Genomic DNA, 23,106 nt, shown 5'->3' on the forward strand with positions numbered 1-23,106 from the left:
CACGATGTCCTTCCCGGGGGAAGCCCTGGCAGAAACCAGCCATGGGAATCGCAACCGCTCAAGCATCTTGGGGAAGAAAAATTAGTCCAGGGTGGATGAACAGATTCTTTAACCAAGCCACTGTCTCCACCCTGAAGTTTTCTGGTAAAACTGATCTGATGTCTTGTGCAAGTGTATTTACTGGGCTTTGCAGAGAAGGAAGCATCCTCCTGCCAAGTCACAGGTTCCACAGCGCTCTGGTATCTGGAGAAAACAAACAACCCTGAGCTTGCTTCTTTTTTTTTTCTCTTTTTTTTTTTCCCCACCCCCCAGGCTAAAGCCCAGTTTGCAGCGTGCTGTGCAATCTGAGCGTACAAACCAAACTACTGTTTGGGTCGGGGCTGCGTTTGGGCTGAAACGGTTTGATTTGGAAGCTGTGGGTAGTTCTGCAGAAAAGGTGGAGGAAAAATAGCGCTTGAGAATTCAGGTGTCTTTGATTGAAGTCAGATATGGTTTACGCCTTGCAAAATTACCCAAGGGATAAGTGTTGTTTGGGTTTTTTTTATAAATCAGAAAATCCTCTTTTTTTTTTTTACCTGGCGCTTGGCAAATCTATGGCCATGGTGGTCCTTCCTTTCCACGCTCCCTCCCCACCTTTTAACGTTCGAGAGAGACAGTCAGGGTTGCACACAAATAGTGTGATTACAGATGCGTTATTTTATTCTCTCCTGCAAACCACGTAGCGAGCGACTTGGGCAGCCTGCGCGGATTCGGCTCTCGACGCGCTCGGCTTCTGAGCAGGGCAGCGAGCGACGAGCGGTGCTGGGCGCTCGGCAGCTTACAGCTGTGCCTGGGCTTTCCGCAGGGAACTTCCGAGCTCACGTACACAGGGGATGTGATGGAAGGGGGTTCTGCCTTATTTTTCTCAAGTCTTGGTCAGTCTTGTTGGAAAGTACTTTTTTCCTCATGGGGTTGCTGTAAAAAAAAAAAAAAAAAAAGGGAATGCCAGACCCCAGCTTTTCTATCTGGGGTTTTTCAGAAGTGATTTGATGGGTGTTTCTGTTTTTATGCTTGGTATTTTAAATGGGTCTAATATTTCAGGGAGTCCTGAGAACAGAAAGCTAGAAAATCCTGAGTCGGAGAGGACTTCTGGAGTCAGCCTCCTGCTCAGCGTCAGAGTTATCCTGGGCTGTACCCCAGAGCAGACACCCAGAAACAAACGGCACAACTATCAGCTGCTGGTTCGTATTCTCATTTTTAGAAGTTTTTTACAGAGTGCTGATTGTCTGTTTTCAAGCTTTTAGTGGAGGTGTACTTTTTTCTTTACATTTAGGACTGCAAGAACCCTTCCTACAGCTTCTTTTTTTTCTACAGTAAAATCTCAAAGAGCAATAGAACTTGTGTAATTTTAGCGAGTTGTATCACTCTCAGCAAAATATTTTAGATTTCAACCTTAGTGGTTTTAAAGCCACTCTGAGGGCTGCTTTTGGTGTTTACGGTGTATTTGCGAGGTAGCTTTGGAAAATGTGATGTCTGTAGATCTGCTTTCTGCCACTGATCAAGCCAACGGATCTTTCACACAGGAAGAGAAATACAAGCGTGCGCGCAGCACTGTGCGCAGAGGTGGTAGCTCATTCCCGAGGGTGCGAATTGTCAAATCGCTTATTTCCCTCCGCAAATATCTGACTTTATGCTACCACTGCTTATACCGTCAGAGTCTGGATCTACATGCATCGTAATGAGAATACGAAATGCCATCACCGAAATGTTAGGAATTTCCACAAATTTTATATATTTGAAATATTTCCTCAGATATCTTCTACAAGAGCTTCTCTAAAGAGTATCAGTACTCCAAGCCAAGCCCACCATTTTTGTATTTTGCCAGAAGACACGCTCTTACACTTAAGTTGGTCATCCCAAATCTTCCAAGGATAGCATGGATTATCCTGCACAAGTAGGACAAAAAAAGAATTATGCCATTGCAACACAGTGCTCAGGAATTGCTTCTGTGCAATATTGCAAGAGGTCATGAGCAATGAGATTGTATTGAAACAAGCAAGCAGGAAGAGCGATAAGGTGTTTACCGTGCGTAAGCAAAAATTATAATCAACCCTATAATAAATTTATAAGCCTCATATAGGATTTAATCCAAGTCTTTTGAAATCTATGGCTCAACATCTCTTGGTAAGGAATAAAGGCAATGGTTTGGCACCAGAATGTAAGTCTTGGGCTGCAGGATCCTAATTCCTGGATTACAAACCTGGTGTCTATTTTACACACGAAGCTGCAAACCATCTGCTTAAAATTTGTTTTTATTCTCTTCTACCAAGGGAGAGGACACTTGCAGGGTCAGTTCCAGAACACCCACCTACGTTTGCTGGAGTCTGTCCTGCATTCCTGCATTTTTTCTGCACTCAGAGTTTCCTCCATCATCTGCTCTTTTACAGGCGTCACATCAGCCCGAATCGGTGCTGCTTCCAGGTCTCCCATGGAGCGCCTTTCTTCTTAAAAACAAAAAAAAAAGTGCACAGTGGAGGGAACACCTCCTCTAATGCCTATTTAAATAAATATACAAGCATGTCATAACAGACACCAGATTAGGCCCATGGCTTCCCAGTTCCGTTCCTGTGAATGACGAGGACTCACTGCTGTCCTCGCTGAAGGTTTTTGTCCCTGAATTTATCTCTAGGGACACGGTATCTTCTAGAATAAGATATATATGCACATATTTTTGAAAATTAGTCATAAGCAAGGATTTTGGGGGCATGTCTTCATCAGCTTTGCACTGAGCAGGCTGAGTTTGGCCCCGAGAAGCTGCAAGGCACGTAGCCTCTCGCGCCACGCAAGTCCCTGCCCTTTACACTTCAGGATTTCCGAGCACTCACGGGGCCATAAATCTTCTATACACAAAAACTCAGCCTTGCATTCAGCAGGACTTCAGAACTTCCGTTTCCTTCATTTGCTTTTTGAAAAAAAAAAAAAAAAAAACAAAACCAAAAACCAAACAAACTCAAACTTCTCTAGGACATTTCTTGCTTGCAAGTCCAGTTGCCCTTTCAGGCCGCGCTGGCTGCAGGACGGATGCGTCCCTCCAGAGATGGACATCTTCAGTGAGTGAGCCTCCAGCTCTCGGGAACCACGAGCAAAGCCATCGCAAAACAACAACCGCAACCCGAAAGGCGTTGCCCAGTTGGCTTACCTGTCTCCTTTTGAAGCCTTATTTTGGTCAGGGCAAGAATAGTGATAGCGATGAAAATCAGCAAAACGAGAGCGGGTAGCACAACCGGGAGCAGGTGCAGTTCACGTGGTGAGCTGAAAGGTGAACCATCAGGATTAGATGGGATTTGGGTTTAGCCATGGGGCGGTTGGAGTACCTCAGTGCAGGCTGTTGTTTTTGCACCAGAGAGTATAAAGGAGTTCCAAACTGTGACTGAACCAAAGGGGAACAGTCAACCAAGCCAAGCAGAGTTGAAATTGTTTGATCTGGAGTTTGGCTGACGAGGAAGTAATTTCTGCTGCCTCTGCTCTGCTGTGTGGGGTTTGTGCTGCCAGCTGAGCGAGCCCCTCCAAAAGGAAAATTGAGCTGTTTTCATTACACAAATTCCCAAGTGAGGTTCAGACTATTTTTTTCCTGAGTTCTTGTGGACTCTCATGCTGTCAGAGGGTGTCTGTGTTCTGTTTCCTTGCAAAAATGATGTAAATGCTATCAAAGCTCCACAGGCAGGCAGAGCTTTGCCAGAAAAGGTACAAAATCTGAGCCTTTATATAAAGCGTGATTGGTAGCGTGCTCTCCTCTCCTCTTTCTGGCTGGATGGCAGGGAGATGCAGCCTGAGGGAGGCTGGGGATGGAGAGGATGGTGCCTCTTGTGCTGGGGGTCACTGGGGCAGATGCAAGCTCCAAGGTGCGTGGCAGGACAGCTCAGGATATCAAGCTGGGTTTGCGGACTTTGTGGTTTATCTTCAGTTGCTGCTGATTCAGCAATATCTGGTGCATCCGCACCAGCTCTGCAGATCACTTGGGTGCTGGATGGTGGCCATGGCTGGGGTGAAAGGTGTAAGAGCTGCTCGCAGCCATCCTGCCTAGCAGGAAGCACCGACGGTAAATTCACCAGGGAAACCACTTGCAGTGGGGTGAGCCACAGGGCTTTCTGTAGAGAGGTACCACAGAGTAATTACTGGCCAAAATAGCTCCCAGCCTTTTGATTAACCTTGTCCAAAGACAGCTCCTTATGCAACACAGAGCACCCAAACACTCCCCGGGCTGCCGGCCGCTCATAAGGGCCTGGATAACGTGTGTAGCAGCTACTTATTCACCAGAGTTATTGCTCAAGCCCCGTGTTTCCTAATGTCCTGCCTCTACGCCGAGCAAAGGAAAACAGACAGCAGCACATCTGTTGACTCTGGCACCTGATCTACAGGAGCGGCCAGCACCGGGAGACTGAGACAAGTTCAAAGATAAGTGCTCCAGACGGACACGACAACTCTGCCTTCTGCTTTTCTGATTAACATCTCCTATTCGTGTTTTCAACTCGCAACGCGTGTGCAACCTTGGTAGGGCCCCAGGAAACAGGGCAGACGGGTCGTAAATCACCAGCTTCGCGCCGGTGAGAAACGTGGCCATGAACTCACCTCTTGTGATAGGTTTTGCTCGGGGAGGTTACGGCGGTGCCGGGGGTGGCGGTGGGCAGCGGGGTGCTGGCGCTCTCGGTGACGGTGCCCCTTCCCATTGCGTACGTCAGGCCCGTGATGCTCCTCTGCGTGGGTGTGCTGTGTGCGGCCAGACTTGGCGATAAGGTGGGTTTCACAAGAGTGGATGTTTCTGGGTCTTGTGAAGAGCAGGTTTCCGCAGAGAAAGTTTCGAGGCTTGAATATCCATCTTTTTGCAGAGACAACACGTTAGATTTACCAAGGATTTACTCATTTCACCTTGCTCTCCACGTGAAAAAACACGCAGCATGATATGACCAAACCTAAGCATTTCTGTTTTCCTTTGAGTCTTATAGAAAGCAGCGTGGGAGTACTAACGAAAATCCATTAATACCTGGCAAACATTTATACTTTAACCCCATGATTTCTGTCTTTGCCAGCTGAACAGCTACAGGGATCTGTGTATTTACAGGCTGCAGTTCCTAAAACTGGAAGATGACCTTCAGCTTATCTTCAGAACGAAGCACACGCCTCTGCGCTGCACTTGCTAGCATCAGGATGTCGTATGCTCGGGGTTTGCATCCTAAATAATCAATAGTATAATTCAAACTAAACTTCCCCTGAAAGCTCAGCTTGCATCCCTGCCTCTGCAAACCTTTACCATCACCTCAGTAACTTGCCAACAACCATAAGATCAAGCGTATAGCTGGTGTTCCTCATACTGTTGTTGTGTTTGTGCCTAGTGCAGAGGGGAGTTTATCCCCCTCGTGCACACGAGGGGATAAGGGAAAGAGTGATTTACAAAAGGAAAAGGGATTTATTGTGTTCCAAGCCACCCCACCACCTACCCTTCCGGATGAGCAGCTTCACGGAGGAGGTGTGCTCCGTGTGCCCGTTTGTAGCCCCGCACCAGTACCAGCCGGCGTCCTCCTCTCTCAGGTGGCTCATCAGCACGGTGTAAGTCCCGCTTTCCTGGTCGCTGCTGGCTATTTGTATTCGCCCTTTGTAGGACTGGTGCACAAACCCCTCCGCATCCACCAGCAGTGAGCAGTGAGCTTCCTCCCACCTGCACAAATACTTCTTCTTGTAGCTCCTCTTGGGATCGTGGTGGCACGTCACGGACAGCGAGCCTCCGAGGGCGCCGCTGAGGAATCTCGGTCTCTTGGGAACGGAGGAGGCTGTGGGTTGGAGAGGACTGCGTTAGCGTTTCACCCTCTTCACACAGGGCTGCGAGCAACCCCTGCAGCCCCTGCGCCCCGTCCTACCTGCCATCACCTGCAGAGCCACCACCGGCCGGCTGTCCTGGCTGCTCAGCCTTCCCGTCCCACATCTGTACAGCCCCGAGTCTTCCTTTTTTAAGTCATTTATCAAGATTTTGAAAGCTCCTGAGCTCTCCTGATGGGTGATAGAGATCCGTCCTTGGTAACTCCTTCCCACGTAGCCATCGGTGTCAGCTACGAGAGTGCAGTTGGTTCTGCCCAGTTTGCACCAAAACCTCTTCCCACCGCCGTGGGTGTCCCCGAGTGGGCACAGGACTGTGACAGAGCCGCGGAGTTCCCCTCGGACAAGCTCAGTCAGCCCCAACGCACTGGCATCTGCAGGGAGAGAGCACGGCGGGAGTCCAGCGTACAGTTCCTAGCCAGGCAGGAGACACCTTCCTTTTACATTTATGAATGGCTGATTTCACCAAATCTGGGTACTTTTCTACCCCATTGTTGTAAATATCTGGTTAACAGCACAGGGTAGGAAAAGTCGATGTGCCTGCTGTGCGGGGATGCTCCAGCATCCAGCCCCAAACCGTTCCCTGCGAGCTGAGCGCCGGCACAGCGGAGCTTCCCCCCTCTCCCCCGCCGACATCCTACCTGCCAAAACCGTCAGGTTCAGGCTGACGTACAGGTCTCTGTTGGTGGTGCCGATGCCGCATCGGTAGGTCCCCGTGTCGCTGCTCTTCAGCTCTGTCATCGTCACGGCGAAGGTGCCGTTCTGGGGGGTGTCCTCCAGAGACACTCGCCCCGCGTGGCCCTTGGAGGTGTAGCCGGTTGTCGAGATGATGGTGTAGCAAACTCCGCTTGGTGACACTTTGCACCAATATTTCCGGTCGTGTTTGTTGGCTGGTGTGATGGAGTAGAAGCACCGATGGGTGACCCATCCTCCAGCCTCCCCTGTCAAAAACCTGGATCCGTACAAGGTGCTTGAAACCGGCTCTTTTGGGGAAAGAAGGAAACAGAGGTTGTTGGTTACTCAGAGACAACCAGCTCCTCACCGGGCAAAACCCAGCAGAGCTCCTTCGAGTCAGGGGCCTGACTGAGTGGCACCAGTGGGACATCTGGCTCAGAAAGTTCGGAGTTTATTTTGGAGGTGGTGTTTTACCTTCCCCGAGTGCCACGTTATCCACTAGGGATAACCGGTGGTGCAGAGCCACTGCCCCGTGAGGGGAAACCCTCAATGCCCCTTACAGGATGCTCAAAACCCCGTCAGTCCTGGAGTTAAACGTCAAGGGCAAACATCTGAGAATAATCTTTGCTGTTTGAAAACTCTGGCAACTTTCTTCTCCCTTCAGATGCATTGCCTGGGCAGAAGTGGCTGCCTGCGGTGCCGGGAGCCGGGATTCTCCTTCCTATCTCTCTCTGTGCCTTTACCAGCTCCCTGCGGACTGCTACTGGGCAGGGAGGTTCGACCAGTTTCCATTTTGCAGCAGGAGGTTTCTCGTGTTCAAGTGAGGATGCAGCCAGGGACGCGGCCGTGTCCCCAGCGCTCCTCAGCGTGGATTCTTGGCGACTCACCTTGCAGCAAAGCTGCCAAGAGGAAGAGAACTGCCATGTCCAGCCTTCACCAATGGTCGCTCAGCAAATGTCCAAGATCTCGTGTTGGTTACGGGATTTTGCTGCTGTCTGTGTTATCAAAGAGAAGAGAGAGACTTTGTGGCTGGGGTCTGCCAAGGTAAACCACCCACCTTGCCCCGACGGCCGCTGGCGCAGAGTGCCTGCATCCCGGGTGGCTCCTGGCCCGTGACATGGCCTAGCCCAAATGTAAAGGAATTTAAAAAAGAAAATGAAGCCCTAATAGTGCTCTGCAGCTCTCACACAGCCACGTTAAATCCTCTGTTTTGTGGGTGGGATGGTTACTAAAGGCATTGCTGGTGGTGACAGGTCAGTGGCAGCACAAAGCCGGGGGTCCGTGGGGCTGCGAGGGACCTGTTGCGATGCGGCGGCTGAGCCACGGCTCCGCAGAGACCACCGCGTCTGCCGGGCTGTGCTGCGACCCGCGCGGGCGGGCACGGAGGGTTCAAGGATTGCTTTGCTGGATGCCCAGCCTAGAATCACAGAATCATGGAATGGTTTGGGTGGGAAGGGCCCTTTCCAGGCCACCCAGTCCAACCCCCAGCCAGGAGCAGGGACATCTCCAACCGGATCAGGTTGCTCAGAGCCCCGGCCAACCTGGCCTGGAGTGTTTCCAGGGATGGGGCATCCACCGCCTCTCTGGGCAACCTGGGACAGTGCTCCACCACCCTCAGCGTAAAATTTTTTTTTCCTAATAGTCTGAATCCTGGTGCTGAGGAGCCGGCAGCAGCCACGAGACCTGGCACTTGGTCCTGCCCAGCCAGCTGTCTGCAGATCTGCAACATCAAGTCATTTATTTTCTTTTCTTTTCTTTTCTTTTTTTTTTCAGCTTAAGAAACAACAGAAAATGCTGCAGTTCTCAGGAACGCCAACATCCTTAAACGTCTCCTGCCATGCCCCAATTATCTTTCTTTTTTTGTTGTTGTTTTTCTTCCCAGCAATTTATCTCTGTACAGACTGTTGTTATCCATTCACAGAGCTGAACAGAAACGGTATTTGGCTGCCTCCGTTTCAGACAGGAATGACTTCCTTGTTTGAGTTAAAAATTGACCGGTGATTACTGCAGTGTTTTATCCTAAAGAGTCTCTATTAAAATTCTTTGTTTGCGGTTTGCCTAGCCCCCGCTGCAGTTAAAGCCTCGGCAGGCGCAAATCACGTGGTTTATTTCATACTTGTGAGCGCATCGGAATCACTTCAAAGTGAAGGAAGTGTGAACGAGGAAATGACAGAAGCTGGATGCCATAGTAAGCCGTCTTCCCACCCACCACGGTGCTGAGCTCTGCTGGCGACAGCATCCCGGGCTAGTTGCCCAGGGGAGCTGACCACTTGCCCACCCTCCATCACCCACCCGGTGCCGTAGCGTGGGAGATGGGCTCAGCCCACACGCCAGCCGCGCCTTGCGCGCCCCGTGCTGGGGAACGACGTCCTTCTCCCCCCCGCTGCAAACTCCCAGCCTGCCAACCCAGCCCCCGTCCCGCTCTCCCCATCACTCGCCATAGGAAGTGTGGGATGGGACGGCAGAAACGCTCTCTTCCCTTTTCAGGGTGGGCTGATGCGCTGCGATGCTGCAGCTGGCACAGCATCCTCCTCGGGTGGGTTCCCCTCTGGTTTTTTTTTCCCCTGTGTACGAGGTAGCGGGGGCAGTTCTGCTGCGGAGATCTGCGTGTATCTGCGCACAGCTGGCTGACCACATCTGCCAGAGCAAACCAGCTTTTTCCTCAGCAGACAGCAGGAGAGATGTGCAAATCGCCCCAGCTCTGTGCAGCTTGGCGCTGGGCGGTGGCTTCAGCAGAGCCTCAGTAGTTTCCTCGTCGCAGCTGGACAGAGACTGGACAGGGGACTTGAAAAATGGTGATTTTTATTCCGTGCCAGAATGCCCACCAAGCTGGAGGACTTAAAGCACAGGAGAGCTAATGAGAATGCTCTGGAAGAGCTGAAAGTCCTTATTTACATCCAGAAATCAGGAAAAATATCATCCCTACACTCACTTCATCTTTTCTGATGTACACCACTACAGCTGAGCCATTGCGCTGCCTCTTTTCCTCCTTTTTGGGCCAGGGACATGGGGAGAAGCCCTGGCATGCTGAAAGTAACGAAGCAGTTGCCAGTTTGCCAGCTGGAGGCCAAAATTTCATCGTGTGCTGACTCAGCCGACGCGACCTTGATGTTCAGGTTAGCACCTGAACGAGGGTTTTTCCCTAAGGAGCAATATTCTGGGCTGGCATTGACACCCCAACTGCTCCCCAGCATCACTCCATCAACAGCAGAGACACGAAGTGTCTACAAGCTCCTTGCTTAACAAAGAGCCCCTGAGAGCCGGAACCCTGCCCGCCACGGCCACCAGAAAACTCAGAAAGTGAAAAGAAGGAGCTAGAATTATAAATCCCAGAAATGCAGGCTTTGCGAAGAAATAACCATGGATGGTTTTTTTTCCCTGTCTTCATTTCAGATTGGTATTGTGAAAATGTTTATACGGCCAATTCTCTGCACCTGATGGAACCAGCGTCCTGCCACCATCCGAAGGGAGCTGGCTGCTGCTCCATCTCTCTGGGTGGGTCTGCGTAAGAACTCACCTCATCCCCAGAGTTTTTGTGCGTGTCCTTTGCAAAACAAAAGTCAGCAATTTAATTTGTAGCTTTAAAAAGAAAACAAATCACACTAGCTTTAAAGAAGAAATCAGTATAAATGAGGTGTAATGCATTTATTGCTATAGAAGTAACAACTTTAACTTTCTCATCTGGTAAATATTTTAGGTGAAACACATCAAAGTGGCTCATGTAATCGCTGTACAATAGCATTTTACTCCAAACAACAGTATTTTAAGGGCAAATTGAAGATCACCTACCTTAGATCGTGATGTTTCTGTTGCTGGAAATTTTCTCCTGCTCTGTTTCCAGTTTGGTTTCACTCTGATAAACTGTTTTGTTTTTTTTTTTGCAGCTTGCAGACCCGTTGCTCTTTGCTTGACTCTCGATGTTTAATTCTTTTTTTAATATATTGATGCCCAGAGTTTAAAAATGGATGCACTAACAGTTTTCTTAAGTCTAGGTGTGCATCGCAGAGCAAATTGGAGATGGTTAAAATACTTACAGGAGTAGCAGAGGTGCCACCAACATACTGAGTTTGGAAGCCAAAAATGGTCATTTTTAGCCACCTAACGATGCAGGTGACATCACGGAAGGGGGTAAAAAAATAGCGAAGAGGTCAGGAGCAGAAATTGCAAGATTTTGCAAGGAATTCCCCTGCTCTACAGACAACTTGCAAAGTTTTAACGCAAAGCAACTGTTTCTAAAGAATAGTAGTAAAATTCTGTTGGCTGTGAACCGCTTCCAGGCAGAACTTCTCGTAAATTGAGAACTTTGTGCATATTTCCTCAAACTTGTGCGGTTTGAATGAACTGGAGTGCTTAATCCAGCTCATGCCTGTTTTTTGGTCTTTACGAATACAGGACAAAAAGACGGTTTATTTTTTAAGTTACTTATAAAACAGCCCCTGAAATGAGAATGAAGCAAGTGACAATGCCATGCTGGTGCAAGTGCTGCTTATCTGACGGATAGATTTCTTTAGTTTGGTCTTTCTCTTCGCTGTCACACCTGCTTTGTGTTGCAGGGCATGCTCGGGTGCCTCTTTCACCAGGCTTCATGACCAGCAAAGCTCTGGTAACCCTTTGCAGGTCTGTAAAATGAACTTTTAGGCTTCTGCTTAAGGGTTGGTTTGTGAGTCTGTCTGTTCTTGCACTGCCGGTCCCTGCTCGTGGGGCTCCATCCCACAGAGTCATCTCGTGGCTCCGGCTGGAATTGTCTCCTCCGGTGTGACAGCTGAGAAATCAGACTGGTGTATCACGAGGGCACTGGGTCTTTACCTGACAAGATCTTTAATCTCACTCAATAACTTGTCATTTTGTGGTGATTGATTTCTCTCTAAATTTAACCTTGCTGCGTTTTAACCATCGCATACTTGAAATGTCAGCTGGTGGGTGGCACTGCTGGAGGAAAGGCTCCATCACCCATCACCAAACCCGGAGCTCTGCACAGGGACCACCAAAACCCAGGCGTGTCTGAGGCACGTTCACCGTAGGCAGTTATGGTTTGTTCTGTGATAATGGCCATGCTTGTTACCTCACAGGATCCAGAGATGTAAGTGAGGGCAGATTGCTCCTGCACACACACACAATTCCTCGTTTGCACTGACAAAATGATCTTAACTCAGAGAAGTGTAGACATGGCGTTAGATATTTCAAAACTATCCAGGCGTAGTAACAGTGATGTTATTGCCAGGGACTTTGGTCCGATTTTCCTTCAAATAAAAATTATTGACTGAAAAAAACATCTACCTGTGGCACTTCTGAGAGCGGCCTGGGCTGGTCCCAGCACTCCCTGTGTCTCCAGGGCTTGCAGGACAACGCTCGCCGTGTGAGATGCGGGTGCGTGGGCCAGGGTGCTCACGGGAGAGCTGGTGGGAACGACGTCGTTCTGAGCTGATGGGGTTCAAGGTTCCCGCTCAGCCCCTCCTTGTGTGCAGGCACGCTTTGAAGGCAGGCTGTGTTGTGTGCAAGTCAATCATGGGGGCACTTTGGAATCTACCTGAAGGAAGATCAATCTCTGTTAAGCAGTTTTGCTTTCTTTATCATGATATGACTGTTTATACTGCAGTAATTGTTGTTTTGCACCAAACCTGTGCAATAAACCTCCCGACATTGATTAGGCTTCAGCAGAATTAATTTGTCCAAGGACGTTTATTATCATATCGGTAGCAAAGCAATAGGATTGCGCTTGTATTAGCAATAAAATGTGGTACACAAACCTGATGGTGGAAAACCCCTAAAACCGCTCAGTGTCACTTCTCCACGCTGCAAATGTGGCTGCAACGTTCCGTGTGAAACCCCTGACGAGCCCCCCGCTGCGGTGCCGAGCGATGCTGAAGGGTGAGCTGATGGTTTGGGGTGCAGCCACTTCCTTCGGCACCTGGAGACGCCCCTGCAGATTTGCATTCAAGGGCCCAAAGGAAAAGCAGAGCTGATGCCACTTCTGCGAGGCGGAGAAGGGGTTGAAATGGAGAGCTGAGGACCGGGGCTGAGCTGGTGGTCCTTGCCCTTGCCCCGCAGCAAACCTCCTCCTGGGGCAGGAGGGGTCTCCAGCAGCCTGGTCACCCCGGCGGGGAACGGCAGCCGCCCTGGGGAGAGCTCGGCTCTGGGGAGACACCAGAGGGGCAGATTTGTGTCCCGGATCTGGGAAGTGTTCCCTGTGCTCAAAGGTTGTTCTCATAATTGTTTTATTGCTTCCGATAAGGCAAAATCTCTCTACCTCCACAGCAATGTTAATAATTCATTTTAACTGTGGTACTAGGTTAATTACCGCTTATCCTGCTTTCTCTTCTCTTTTCCTAAACTATTTGATGACCTTGGTGCTGTGGGAGGTGAAGTCCTCTCCGCTGGGGTCTGGCATCCGCTGGGGTCCTTGCTACTTCCCCCAGCAAACGCCAGAGCCCACAGGCAGGCAGAAAGGAGCAGAATCACTGGAGAACTGGGAGAAACAGGCAACCCGTGCCAGGCAGCAGCATGTTTTAGGAGGGAACCTCCTGCCTCAGCAGGGCGAGATCAAAGGCAGCGACAAGCACAAGTCAAACGAGCTCTCCTGAGAGGAGCCAGTCGGGCCGGGTGCTACGTCCCGAGTTGCTCTGAAGAGCAATGAGGTGGCAAGATATTTTGGGTGGAGGCAGATCGCCTTTGACGGGGGTGATTTGAAGGGGTAGGAACATCCAGCCTTACCCGCGGCAGCACCGTGCGCCGCTTCCTCGCCCATACGGGGCGGGAACGCTCCTCTTGGTCTCTGCACGAGGTCCTCGGGTGTCCCAAGCTGACCCTGGCTTTTGGAGCAGGGACATCTGGGGACCCCACGTCCTTTAAATAAAAATAGCTAATAAATTCAGCAGGGGCAGCAGCAACTTGGAAGCAACAAGGGCCATTTTCTCAGCATCATTTACAAACAGCTGGGAGCAGTAGGATGGCTCCGGCACGGAAGCAGTGATGGCAGCACATGGAGAGCACCGCTCCTGGGGGAGTACGACTGCCCTGCACCTCCTCCTGCTGCTAAAGGAGACAACTTACAGAATTTGTTCTTCTGGGCTATACTTGTTAAAGAAATTTCTCTTCCTTCCTGTACCAAACACGCGCTGGCCGGTGAATCCCTTCCCTACCACCAGCCCAAGCACGCAGCGCCGGGCGTCGCGCCGGGGCTCCGAGCCCGCGTGTTTTACAACGCACAGTTATCGAGGTTGCTGCCAGCACCTCGGCACAGCTCGTCTGCCCTCAGGGTCGTTATGAACAAATCGTAACAGCCCCTGCTCGCTCCGCAGTGCCCGCAGGAGTTAATGATTAAACACGCGCCGGGGCAGCGTTCTTGGAACAAGTCAGTCGTGTTATCGCTGCGCGTAAATGCCTTTGCAAGGAACAACAGTGACCCTTTCTGTCTCTTGTTGGACTTCAAAGCTAAAGGACATTTGGAAATGAAGAACAGCGGAGATCCCTGGGAAGCAGGAGCAGTCCAGCAGCTCGCCGAGCCCAAACCGGTGGTTCCACTGGCAGAGCCAGAGGTTTTAAGAGCAGGAATGAAGAACACTGGATCCAGTTTGGTTTTAATATAGCAGGTAAATTTGCATTGCTGGCCAGTAAAGTAAAACAAGCCCAACCCAGGGAAAACTCTGGTCGTTGGAACGCAGCAGGAGTCTGCAGTAAAAGGCTTGAATGAGTTTGGTGGAGTCTGGCTTTTCTGTACCTGCAGGTTGTGAGTGCTCCAGTGCTCAGCGCCGCACACACGGGAGTGGCAGGGACAAGGGCTGGGGCTACATCTGCCTTTTTTTCTCTGAAAATTCCATTAGAAACAAGAACAGGGGAAAATGTAATGGAGAGGAATGTAAAGTATATTGTGTAAAATCCAGCACTAGGTTGTCCTGAGCATGGACACGCGTCGCCCAGGCCACTCCTGGTGCTGACCTTAGCAGAACTCAGACTCACCGGAGGACACTGTCACATTTTAACGTGAGGGGACAGCTCTGCACATCAGCTAACCCGTGGCTGAGGGCGGTTAGGAGAACACCAGCATGCAGGGAATGTTCCTCCTATGCTTTGGAGTCTGCTCCACTGGGTTTTATCATCTTAATAACTGCAAGTGACCAGGGTTTGCCTTGGCTGGTTGGTGTAACTGGAGAGATGCTGAGCATCACAGGGACATCCCCTGACACTCGGGGCTGGCGAGCAGGCTTTGCACCCAGCTTTGGGTCACGGGAGCATGGGAAAGGGCAGAGCCTCAGCCGCTGATTTTTGCCCAAACCCCGCTGGGAGGTGGTTAAAAACCCTCAGATATCCACAGTCCTCTTCCACAGAGCTGGAGCAACTCCAGTGGGACCCTGGGTCTCACAGCCCGGGTTTGATGTCCACCGGCTGGGGACGTGTCAGGCCAGCAGTAACCAGCCCCCCTCCCCAGCCTCCCACGGGACGCCAGCCCCAAGGCCCCCGCTGACACCCACGCCGACCACGTCTGTCATTAAGATGACTAATTTATCCTGAAGACTGTGGCTCAGTACTGCTGACATTCTTTGATACTGCCAGAATTTAACAAACCACCTCTCCTGAATGTGATGTTTGTAATGAAAGATGTGCGCAAGAATGCTTTTAATTGGGACAGTAGGTCTTGACAGGCTCATGTACACATGGAAATGATATGTCTGAGCCAGGATGGGACTGGTAGTTAAGGAGGAGATGAATACTCCGTGCAAAATGCAAAGCTGAGTGTTTTCTTTGGGTCTTCTCTAACGTCGTTGCACCGTGTAAACACAGTCGGTGTAATCTGCACTGAGCGTACATCTACCAGCTCTTCAGGTTACTTCTGAAACACCATCATCTCTCTTCACGGCTGCTTTTTGGGCTGGGGTCTGCTGTGATTTTGCCTTCCAGGCACAAATCAAGCAAATTATGTTTAGAATGAAGTAGCACGGTCTGCTTTCAGAGGTACCCAGACAGGAGCCCGGAACTCGGCTGGAGTTTGGCTGAACCCAGAGGCAGATTTTGTTTCTGTTCTGCTGTTTCTCCCACCCACCTCCCAGGTACCCCCAAATGCCGTTAATAGGCGTTAATTGGCAGGAGCAGCCTTTCCCTTGCCTCTCGGTGAGTAGAGCAGCATCCCTGCAGCTCCCTGCATCAGCTGTGCCCGTGGGCTGGAGGAGCACAGCTGTGGCAGTTGGTAGCTCATCTGGCTGCCCACCAGCTTTTCCCCTTATAAAAGAGAGGCTCATCACCCTGCTCAGGCTCCTGCCAGTCTGCAAACTGGGGGTCATTTTGGCTGTGCTCACACCAGGTGATGGTGGGGTCCCCGAGGTGCTTGGCTGAGGAGCAGCTTGTTGCTGGAGACTCCGCTGATGAGAGATGCGGGCTGGGCTTGAGCAAAGGTAAATCTCTTCCTTTTGAGTTTACGGGTCACATCAGAGCGGGAGAGCTTTGCTCCCTGTGGTCCTTGCTGCCTGGCGTGGAGGGAGCGCTCCAGCGGGCTGGGGAGCAATTATCTGAGTGACTGGAAATGCAGGGCTGCTGTGAGGGATGCTGCTCCCCAGCTCCTCCTGGGGAGAAGGACGGGGAGTCTCTGGTGCTGCCTGTGAGAATTGGCAGGCTTCAACCTGCCCGATGTGCAGAGAGGCAGCAGGAGAGGTTCCCACCCAGTGCTGTGCTCCTCAGGCTGTCAACATTCAAGTGCAAATGGTTGACTTTAAAGGCAGGGAGGGAGCAGTGTAAATAAAAGAGGAGAGGAAGATGTGGGATTAGGCTCTAAGGGAAGGGGTCAGCCCTGTGAAGCCCAGCTCTTGCAAGAGATCTAGTGACCCCACCTTCTGTGGCCCATTGCCTTTCTAGAACAACTTTCCTTGTTCCAAGCAGAAGCTGTTTCCTTCAGGGCTGCCAGCTCCTCCTGGGACAGCAGAGCTCTCTGCCTTTTCTGTCCTGTCCCCCGGCACCATGCAGAAATACCAGAGACAGGAGACTTTGCTGGCACCCATCGATGAGTTTGCCAGGACTGAGCTTTCTATTCTGTTCCAAACCTGTGTGAATTTTGCAGTTTTAGCAATAATAGCAATCTGTAGGCAGTTTATTTGCCTTTTATTGCTTATCCTTCCTTGTATAATGAAAATAAGGTGGTTTTATGGTGCATTTTTGTCCACATGCTCCTCTGACCACTCCTTTTTACCTGCCGCTGATTCCAGCGCTGAGCTACTTGATGCTCAGTCTTGCTGCACATCACCTGCACAATACAGATATGGTGTTGGTAACTCTCAAAGGTAACCTCACCTTGTTTAGCTAATGAGAAGGAGGGGAGCATTAAGGTCTCTCTCAAAGCATTTTTGGCCAGAAACAGAACCTTAACTTCTCTTAAAAACAGATTGCTTTGGAAACAAAGGATTCTCTTCCAATCCTTGGCTTTAGTCAAACCCAGGGAGCACTGCAGTGTAACATACATGTCAAGCGTGAAAGCCAGGTTTAGGTTAGACTTCCCAGCAGAAATCTCGCTTCCAAAGATTGCTTATTAAGCTATGATGAGGCGGAGTGATGTTTGTTAACAGGGGTTGTGCACAGGTTGGCCTGGTTGGTGTGAGATGGAAACCAAAGATGATAAATTAAAGCAACAGCCATGGGAGATCAGGGTTCTTCCTCTGGGAATGAACTCCAGGTCTCTGCCGCTCCACGGCTGAGGTGCTGCTGCTGCTGGGTCCCTCCGGGTTGGATCACCTGCAATGGGCAAGCCCTGCTCCAAAAGGAGGTGTTGCTGTTTAATCCTGCAAGCGAAATAGGACATTTTACAGGCCAGATGCACTCGCAGCCATTAGTAACGAAGGTGTTTATCCCCGCGGGCTGTGCGGCTCCTGGGCTGGGACCTTACGCAAGAACAGACGCATGACTCTGCTTGGTGCCAGCCCTGCGGCTGATCCTGCTCTCGCCAGGGAGCACGGCCACCCCTCAGCCCCACGGAGCTTTTTGCAGCATCTGAGTGGCTTCCTGAAACCAAGCTGCTCCTCCTGCATCAGCAGCACAGCGTTTGCTGAGCAACCTGCCGAGTTCTCGGCCGGACCTTAACCCACGCGGCTTCTCCCGGTTTTGCCCCTGATGTACAGGTTTGTGTTACTGCTGGCCAGCCCCAAACTAATTAGTTAATTGCTTAACTACAAACAAGCATTTCCTGGCTTTCATGAAGTGTAGCTAATCGGACATCGTTTACTCGTGTTCCTCAGATTCTTTACGTGGGTCAGCACTGTCCCCTCCACTTGTGCACACCTTTTTTGTGTGTTGGGGTGTGAAATGATGCAGCGTGTGCAGGATGCCCTCCCTTCTTGCCATGCAACACCGGAGCTCTGCTGATGCCTGTTTGGAGAGGAATTGGGAGCCTGGCTCTGGGTTTTGTCAGTACGAGCCTGTTTAGCATTCACAGCACCGTCTTTAAAAGCTGACTGTACTGCAAGGTCAGTGATGAAAACGATTGAGTGCAACTTTATCTTAACACTGCAAGCAGTTAATTAACATCAGCAAATTGTTTAGTGCAATTGCCTCCACAGGTCAGCCCCTCTTTCTACCGAAAGCCTACGTTACATTTGAAATTAAATTGCCTGTTAGCAACAAAGGCGCTTGCTTTATTAAGCAGAGGCTCTCTCTAGATGTCTAACGCTGAAAGGCAGGATTGCACGGAAGATACTTTGATGAAGAGATTAAAACAACCCTTTCAAGCAGACTCTGCATCTCCTTATTGTGCTGGAAGCGCTCACATGAAATCCCGTCTCGTGCGGCTCCTGGGTTGCAGGAGACCCAAGTCTGGTTCAGACCTTACCATCTTGCAATGCCCGGCTGCTCTCTGGGTCACTCGCTCCTCACGTCAAGACATACTGAAGGTTAAAACTTGTTCTTTAGCTTTACCAGAGCTCTGACTCAGCGCAAGGGTAAATCTGTATTACAGAGTCATTTTCTGATCATATACAAGTTTATTACACAAATAAACCACCTTTGTTCTAAAAGGTGCACAGCATAAACATTGAGAGCATCAGCTGGGTCTGACAGATGCCAGGAGAGTTCAAAAGGCAATGAAATGGTGTTGTCTCAGATTTGCATCTCTCGTTCTGGGCAGCGTTTCTGGTTCTGCCACCAAAACACGGTCTGTCACTTCATGATGAACACGGATGTGCCTACGGCTTCTAAGTGCTGTAGCCGGGTTGCTGGGGCTGGGTGTGAAGCAGTCTAGCGGAGGCGGCAGTGGGATGCCTGCAGCCCTGCCATCCCTCGCCAGCCAGCGCGGCACGAGGAGCATGGGGCAGCGGTGCTAAGCCCCCTCCAGTTCCCATCAGCCTGGCAGTTGTGGCATTTGGGAGGCACTTGCATGGGGCAGGCGAGTGCTCGGGCTTTTGATAAAGTTAAAAAAAAAAAAACAAACCCATAAAATCCTAGAGGAGCAGAGTCCTGCAGTTCTTCCCAGAGAGGCTTTATCCACAGGCAACCCCTCTTAAAATAAGCCAACCCCCCAATTCCATGGCTTCCCCGCTGCAATGGATCCACAAAGATTAAAGACCTTGTAGGAGAATATGCCCCGTCCATGTGCTGAGCGATGCTTTATATAAATAGCTCATACACACCTGCTGTACACCAAATATTATGTACACGTGGCGTTGCTTGATGTGGTGTGACACTGAATACCTCTCGTGGTACCGCTCCCAGGATGCTGGGGCAGGAGATCACAGCAGAAGATGCTTATGGTTGTGCTGACCTAGGACAGGCAGTGAAGGCACCTGGATTTGAGGGGAAAAGCCCCTTTTCCAGTGGCCCCGTTGCTCGTGGAGCTATTCCTTCAGCAGACCAAGCTTCTTCAGTGCCTCTCGCCGGTTCTCGTCCGTCGTGCCCTTGGGGGAAATCTTCACACTGACAGAGGAGCGGGGCGGCCTGGGGAAGCTCTGCAGCGGGTGGGATCGCCGCTTGCTGCTCTTGTCCTGCTCCACCTGCCCGGGCTCCTTCAGATCCGCAAAGTCCTTCCCCGCCCCGAGGGATACTGGCCGGGGGCGGCCGCTCCTGAGGAAGTTCGGGGCGAGCCGCTCTATGAAGGACATCTTGCCCAAGGAGCTGCTGGTCTTGACGTTCTGCTCCTTGGTGCTAGCCATGTAGCTGCTCAGCCCCACGCCGGAGCGCTCCAGGGTGTTGGATTTGAAGGTCATCGGACGGATACCTGGCACCGACTTCTCCACTGCCGCGCAGCGTGCCTCGGGCTCCCCAGGGACGGGGAATGGCATCTCCCTTAGTTGGGAATGCACAGTAGGTTGAAGGTGGGCGCTGTCCCTCCTGTCCTGGGACAGTCCAAGCTTCTCCAATGCCTCCCGCCGGGCTTTCTCCCTCTCCTTGGGGTCAAGGTGCCCTGAATTCACTTTTTCAGCAGCGGTGTCACTGGCAGATCCAGGCTGAGAGCTGGCCGAGGACGGATGCAGCGCTTTTACCTTCTGGCTGGATTCTGTGGTGAGCGGCACTGGGCTGTTTTTGCTGGTTTTCAGGATAATATTTGGTGGCAATTTTCGTGGTTTGGGGGCAGTTGGAGGCCCACGCTTGGCATCAGGGTCCTGAGGGGCCTCTTCCAATGTGGATTTCTCTGGCTGGCCCCACAAAGTCCAAGTCTTGGTCTCCTTGGCTGTTTCTCTCTTGGCGTTTGAGTGATTGCTACGTGACCACTCATGGCTCACCAGGTCATCCTGGAAAGGATCTGGAGGCTGGATAATCAAAGATCCCAGGGACTTCATCTGGCTTCTTATGTTGGCTTGGTCAAGCCTGTCCTCCTTGGCCATCTCCTGTGAAGATTTACCTGCTGGCACTGGATCCTGCCCTGTGTGGGCAGTTGCTTTGCCGTCAGAAGCTCCATTTGTTCTTGGTGTGTTTGCTACTGTGCTCCTTGGAAGACTGTGATAGCCTGGGCTTGGAACGGCTGCTGGAGTAGAGCTTGAGAAGGTGGAGATGCTCTTACCACTCTTCTGTTCAGCTGCACGCTGCTGACCTACACTTGGAGAGGGAGCCCCGTTTTCCAAATCTAGGCAAAGAGAGAGACGTGAAGTCATGCACTGTTCTGCACAGGGACACAGGACACTGTCCTGTTTGCAAAACACCCTTCTCCATGCCTGCTAAGCCAGTGCAGCCACGGCAGAGTACTGGCACCCAGAGCTTACCCTGACCCCAGCTAATGCGCTGTCGCTGCTAAGGGAGTTGGATGCTTCGGATGTGACGAAGCACAGGGTGAATGAGGAGCCTCGTTAACCTGTGTGAGCCTGTCAGAGCGTGAGAAAAGATGCTCTGCCCCACCGCTCTGCTGACCTTGCTCGACAGCGGCTACCAGCTCCTGCACACGAGAACTGGGAACACGCAGTCGGTGCCCTACCTGTCTCGCGGCCCGCAGCCACTGCTCGCTGCGGGGTGAGGAAGACAAGTCGGCTTAGCTTACCATGTGCCCAAAACTGGGGCAACGCTCCTTCCCTGCCTGCCAAGGGAACTCACCCCAGCCAGAAAGTCCCCTTGCAAACAAAGGAGCACAGAATTCCAGCTTACCCCGGGGAAGGGAGTCTCTCTTAGGCCACGTCCCGGGCAGCTTGGAGGGCTCTGTGTAGTCGGTCTCATCAGTGGAGACCCCACTGTCTGCCTCTGCGTCCAGTGAGCCAATAGTTTCTTCCAAGAACATCAAACACTCTTTCTCTTCCACAGATAAGTAGTCATAACTGTTATCACTCTGAAAAAAAAGAAAAGAAAAAGCAGTACAGGTAGGAGATACAGATGTATTATTATTCACAGCCCTGGCAGTTAAGAGGAGAACTGTGACAGCTCCTGGCCAGGAGACTCACCAGTGACTCTGCAAAGATTGGTACTTACAGCTACAGAAAACCAGTCAGCTTCCTATTAAATGATATATACTTACGGCCATTTTTATATAACCCTACTAGGAGCATCAGAAATGGGTTATTAACTTGGAAACCTGGCCTCCACCTTTTAGTTCTTCAGTTTACTCTGAAATCTGAGCAGATGGGTAACGGTGGTGGTCTATCGGTACAGACACCTGTACTGGTCAGCAATGCTGGATATCAGACTTGTCGAAACATCCTAAATACCAAACGCTTATGGTCGGGTGGTGGTCCCTCTCCTTGTTCTCCTGTTCATGCCCCAGCTTTGAAAGGAGTACAGCAAGGTTCGGTTTAATTTCTGTTGTATTTCAAGTATCATGAGATAGGATTGCTGCAGAAGTGCCAAGTTACAAGGCAATATGTGCAATATATCATGAAAAAACTGAAGTGCAGGAAAGGATGGAGTGTGCACCAGATCAACAGGCACAGAGGAGAAATTGTCCCAGGTGGAGTTGTTTTCCAGGGAGACACCTACCCAAACCTTTTACCGTGCAATATTGCAACCAGTTTTTCCATCCCTAATAAATTTCAGAGGGTTTGGCTCTGGTTTGCGATACGTCAAATGGAAAACCTGTTCAGGACCGAGCGTTGCACTAGCACACATCAATTATGCTCCAGGTCAGACAGGATTTAATTAGTCCATCAATCTTGGAATCGGTGTATGGAGACAAACAAGCTTTAATGGACAGATAGTGGAAAAATTACCCCTCTACACCCATGGTCCAAACTCGGCTCTGCCTTAACTAGGAAATTAATCTCTTGTCAGCTGGGAGGAGCAGGGCTCGCTGTCTCTTCCAGGTGAAGTCACCCTTGTTGGAGCTGGTCTGACCCAGTTGGACAACTGGTCTAATCCCTCACCGGGGAACACGCCGGGCTCCTCCTGCCTGCACTCTGCCTCTTCGGGCAGCGCAGGAGCTGCTGGGCTCTCGGCATCATTTCCCCTGGGAGACCTTGCAGGAGCGAAGCTCCTGATCGTGGCCGTGCACACGGCAGGACCGAAACTCTGGGAGTGCTTTGGGGCAGGAATCAATTTGGTTCTTGTGCTGCCCTTAGCATGGTGCTGTATTCCAAAACACCAAAGGGAAGCAGCTTCAAGCAGAAATCTGACTGAAAACCTTCCTCAGCCATTGAGAGGGGCGTGCTGAGCCCCTGCCACGCCTGGGCCGGGTGCGATGGGGTTACTTACGCGCTGTGAGTGGTTGGAGGCTGTGCTGACCATGCTGTCGCAGCTGCCAGACTTGCAGCCAGCCATTCCCAGCCCCAGCTCCTTCCTAGGCATGTCACAGGCTGCCGTGGTGTCCGACCCGGGGGCAACGTCCCGGCTGAAGCAGAAGAAAGGAGAGGTGTTAAGCTGCGAGACCCTCTGAGGCGATGCGAGCTCGACCGGGCTGCGAAGCTGCTGGGCGGATGCAAACGTGCTCGTTTGTAGGCTGCTCTCTCCAGGAGAAGGGGCAGCTGGGCTTTTTTTTTTTTTTTTCGAGTATCCTTGGAACTGAAGATTTTTCCCCAAAAGAACTGGAAATGGAGGAAGCTCTGGACTGCCTACCCACAGCCATCGCGTGTTGGTTTAATCATCCCGCAGGGGTGGATGAGGTGGTTCCCGGGTGAAGGAACAGGCTGCAAGCCCAGCTCAGCATGGGAGCGATCCCGTCCCAACGCAAGCCCCCAGCCCAGCCCTGCCCCTTGGGACCTCTTC

The 23,106-nt window shown here is 51.2% G+C and overlaps 2 protein-coding genes across 2 annotated transcripts; both read right to left on the minus strand.

The window, feature by feature from the left end:
- Positions 1-676: 676 nt before the first annotated feature.
- LOC147598010 (polymeric immunoglobulin receptor-like) lies at positions 677-7,446 on the minus strand. Its single transcript, XM_086765957.1, has 9 exons — positions 7,410-7,446; positions 6,489-6,830; positions 5,892-6,221; positions 5,475-5,804; positions 4,609-4,885; positions 3,179-3,291; positions 2,348-2,483; positions 1,880-1,925; positions 677-954 (listed from the first exon to the last, which is right to left on the minus strand). The coding sequence occupies exons 1-9, from the start codon at positions 7,444-7,446 to the stop codon at positions 916-918; spliced, it is 1,650 nt and encodes a 549-aa protein (XP_086622083.1). The 3' UTR covers positions 677-915.
- Positions 7,447-17,971: 10,525 nt separating this feature from the next.
- C23H1orf116 (chromosome 23 C1orf116 homolog) lies at positions 17,972-22,726 on the minus strand. The gene is made up of 3 exons (XM_086765640.1): positions 22,597-22,726; positions 21,064-21,241; positions 17,972-20,551 (listed from the first exon to the last, which is right to left on the minus strand). Exons 1-3 carry the CDS (start codon positions 22,687-22,689, stop codon positions 19,326-19,328), a joined length of 1,497 nt encoding a protein of 498 aa, XP_086621766.1. The 5' UTR covers positions 22,690-22,726; the 3' UTR covers positions 17,972-19,325.
- Positions 22,727-23,106: the final 380 nt, after the last annotated feature.

Source organism: Chlamydotis macqueenii, chromosome 23 (genome assembly GCF_036417535.1).
Source record: "Chlamydotis macqueenii isolate bChlMac1 chromosome 23, bChlMac1.mat, whole genome shotgun sequence".
Lineage (NCBI taxonomy): Eukaryota > Metazoa > Chordata > Aves > Otidiformes > Otididae > Chlamydotis > Chlamydotis macqueenii.

What these genes read in the sequence shown, in the direction of transcription:
- LOC147598010 (XM_086765957.1), bottom strand. Translation starts at nt 7,446, where the DNA reads ATGGCAGTTCTCTTCCTCTTGGCAGCTTTGCTGCAAG. An exon ending in GAACCTGACGGTTTTGGCAG is followed by an intron (nt 6,222 to 6,488) that starts GTAGGATGTCGG and finishes CTCTCCCTGCAG; the next exon opens with ATGCCAGTGCGTTGGGGCTG. An exon ending in ACAGACTCCAGCAAACGTAG is followed by an intron (nt 1,926 to 2,347) that starts GTGGGTGTTCTG and finishes CTACTTGTGCAG; the next exon opens with GATAATCCATGCTATCCTTG.
- C23H1orf116 (XM_086765640.1), bottom strand. Translation starts at nt 22,689, where the DNA reads ATGCCTAGGAAGGAGCTGGGGCTGGGAATGGCTGGCTGCAAGTCTGGC. An exon ending in CCTCCAACCACTCACAGCGC is followed by an intron (nt 21,242 to 22,596) that starts GTAAGTAACCCC and finishes CTTTTTTTTCAG; the next exon opens with AGTGATAACAGTTATGACTA. An exon ending in GAGAGACTCCCTTCCCCGGG is followed by an intron (nt 20,552 to 21,063) that starts GTAAGCTGGAAT and finishes CTCTTTGCCTAG; the next exon opens with ATTTGGAAAACGGGGCTCCC.